The sequence below is a fragment of the Pygoscelis adeliae genome, unplaced genomic scaffold (assembly GCF_000699105.1).
Source record: "Pygoscelis adeliae isolate BGI_AS28 unplaced genomic scaffold, ASM69910v1 Scaffold286, whole genome shotgun sequence".
NCBI lineage: Eukaryota > Metazoa > Chordata > Aves > Sphenisciformes > Spheniscidae > Pygoscelis > Pygoscelis adeliae.
In genome coordinates, this window is record NW_008825076.1 from 2062644 (window position 1) to 2065049 (window position 2406).

Here is a 2406-nt window from a genome sequence, read left to right on the forward strand (position 1 = left end):
CCAGCCGCTGAAGTCTAACCAGGCTCCTCCTGCCGACATCCCTGTGAGAAGCGCACAGAAGGCAAAAGCAGCAGCTACCCACTACCCCACGCGACCTCCCCACTTCCCTCGCCCAGACTTGCCAGCCCTGGCTTTGTGTCGCCACAGTGCCATCCCACTTCACGGGACCACAGCCACCACTCTTCCTCTGGTCCTCACCACCAAGAGCAACTCAACCATTTCCCACAGTACCATGGTCCCCTCAATCTGGGGAAAGCCAGCAGCAGCAAAATCTTTTGCCATTTTCATCCCTGGAACTCCTCTGTGCTAAGATTTGCCAGGCTGATGCATTAAATAACTGAACCGGATCAGCCACATTTGGCCATACAATATTCTTGCAAGGGACCAAAGCAGCAAACGAGCTGCACAAAGGAAGCTGTTCATCTCCACAGTACTGCTCCACTGTCCACTGAAACGCAGCGTGAAGGAATAGTGTTTCAAAGCACTCCTGCCTATCAAAAGCAAGTTCTTGCGCCACAAGTGTCATTCAGGGCTAACGCTGCTACCTCGTGCCCTGTACGACCGGCCAGGAGCAATTCCTGATAAGTTTTGAGGAAGTAAAGCCAGAATGAATTACAGCGCTCTCACACAGGTAACAATCTTTCACCCAATAATTTAAATTCTCTGCATTATTTGCCTACATCAGATCCAACCAAGTAAGACCCCTATGCAAACCTAAGTTAAAAAAATAAAATAAAAAGGCTCCAACATCTGGAGAGACAATAAAGGAAAAGCCAAGAGCAGCTACACAAGCACCAGGGAAGGTCCCTGACCTCCCTCCTCCCAGCCATGCAGCAACCACCCTCTCCACGAGGACCAAGTCCAAGGTCTCAGAAATTTCTACTGTTGCAGCGAGAGTTATCAAGATGAAATGGCAACTTGCAGTGCAAGCAGCTTGTAAAAGCATTACTGTTTTCAACCGCAGGAAGGAATTCCCCTGATTTCCCAGGCCCTGTTAAAAAAGGGAGCACAAAACCAGCAAGACAAGACATTTTCAGGGACCGTAGCTTAGCTCCTTGGAGGACCCTTGCTCTAATACCAGGGTCCAGGCATGACAGAGTAACTCTGGCAAGCCCATTTCTGCACATCCCTTCGGGAGAAGCAAGAGGTACACAGGGCGGTCGTCCCAGGAGGGCGAGAGCCTCAGTGCCAGGAACGAGCCTTGCAAAATAACCAGCCGAGGTGCACACTGGATTCCGGAGCAGGACAAAATGATTCGCCCCATGCCAAGCTCTGCTTATTCCAAAGACAAGGCCAGTGCAATTGCACATAATTAAAGTACAGTCTGTCTTGCAGCCCTTTACCCTGCTGCTGCTGCTGCTCACAAGACCTTTGAGCAAGGCAGTGAGCAAAAGTAACTTCCCCACCCGTACAAGCATCGCCTCATACCTGCTGCCTCGCAGGGCTTCCCAGCAGGCAGCGGGGACGCGTGCGGTTACAAGAGCATCTCCTGGAGCCTCCAGCCGCTGCGTCTCCACCAGCCCCGCCATGCCTCAGCCCCAGCTCACCACGGAGCAGAACAATCGGCCGCCTCATCCAGCGCACAATGGCCATGATGAGACAGACCCATATAATCACCCCAGCCACGGCAGGGACAAAAGCGAGCAGGCGCCGGGGAACCGCGTCGAATAAAAGGGGACCCTGCTGTATTTGTGCCATCAGCTGGGTCTCTGGCAATTTACTTTCCAAGGTGGCTTTGGGAGCCCAGGGATGTAAATTGCTAGGGTGGCGTGTGGGGAGGACACACGGGTATTGGATGCGAGCGCTGGGAAGGAGGCGGCACTGGCTGTTTACATTGGATCACTCTGCACAAACTTGAGGCCACAAGAAAGTTTCAGTTCCATAGGAGGAAACCTTGGCAAAGGACAGAAGCGAGGAGCTACCCCAGGCATCACATAATGCAAACATATGCCCCAAAAGCTCTGGGCTCCCTGTAGGTACCAAGCATGGTGATTTGCTGACAGTAAACATTAATTTCTTCCTGCATTTCCGTCTCAAGCAGACCGAAGGCACGCTGGCGTTACCTGGTTTGCAAGGAGCCAAACACAACAGCCGGCTGGGCTACAGGCCAGTGCCGGGATAGGCAACCCAGAGCCCAAGCTGGGCTCCCCATCCCCAAAGGGCACCAGGAGCAGTTTTCCAGCTTTTCCAGCCAGCAAGGGAGCCAGCAAGTGTGCCAGCTCCACGCCAATGCGCTGAGACAGCACCCAGAAGTGCGACTGTCCCAGTTTTCTCCTGGCACTGGCGCACAACTGCTCAAACACAACAAGCCTCAGCAACGCCAATGAATTTTTTCCCCCTCTCAAACCAGGGACTCGGGGACAGGCTCGGCCCAGCCCTGCTCTCCGCCACAGTGGCAGCACACCC

At 53.6% G+C, this 2406-nt stretch overlaps 1 protein-coding gene across 1 annotated transcript in view; it reads right to left on the reverse strand.

Moving 5' to 3' along the window:
* The window catches only part of B4GALT5 (UDP-Gal:betaGlcNAc beta 1,4- galactosyltransferase, polypeptide 5), a 33728-nt gene extending 32199 nt beyond the window's left edge, over positions 1–1529 (reverse strand). The window contains exon 1 of the mRNA XM_009326843.1: positions 1479–1529. Coding sequence (XP_009325118.1) covers positions 1479–1529 — 51 coding nt within the window. The remainder of the gene's footprint in view (positions 1–1478) is intronic.
* Between the last annotated feature and the right edge of the window lie 877 nt (positions 1530–2406).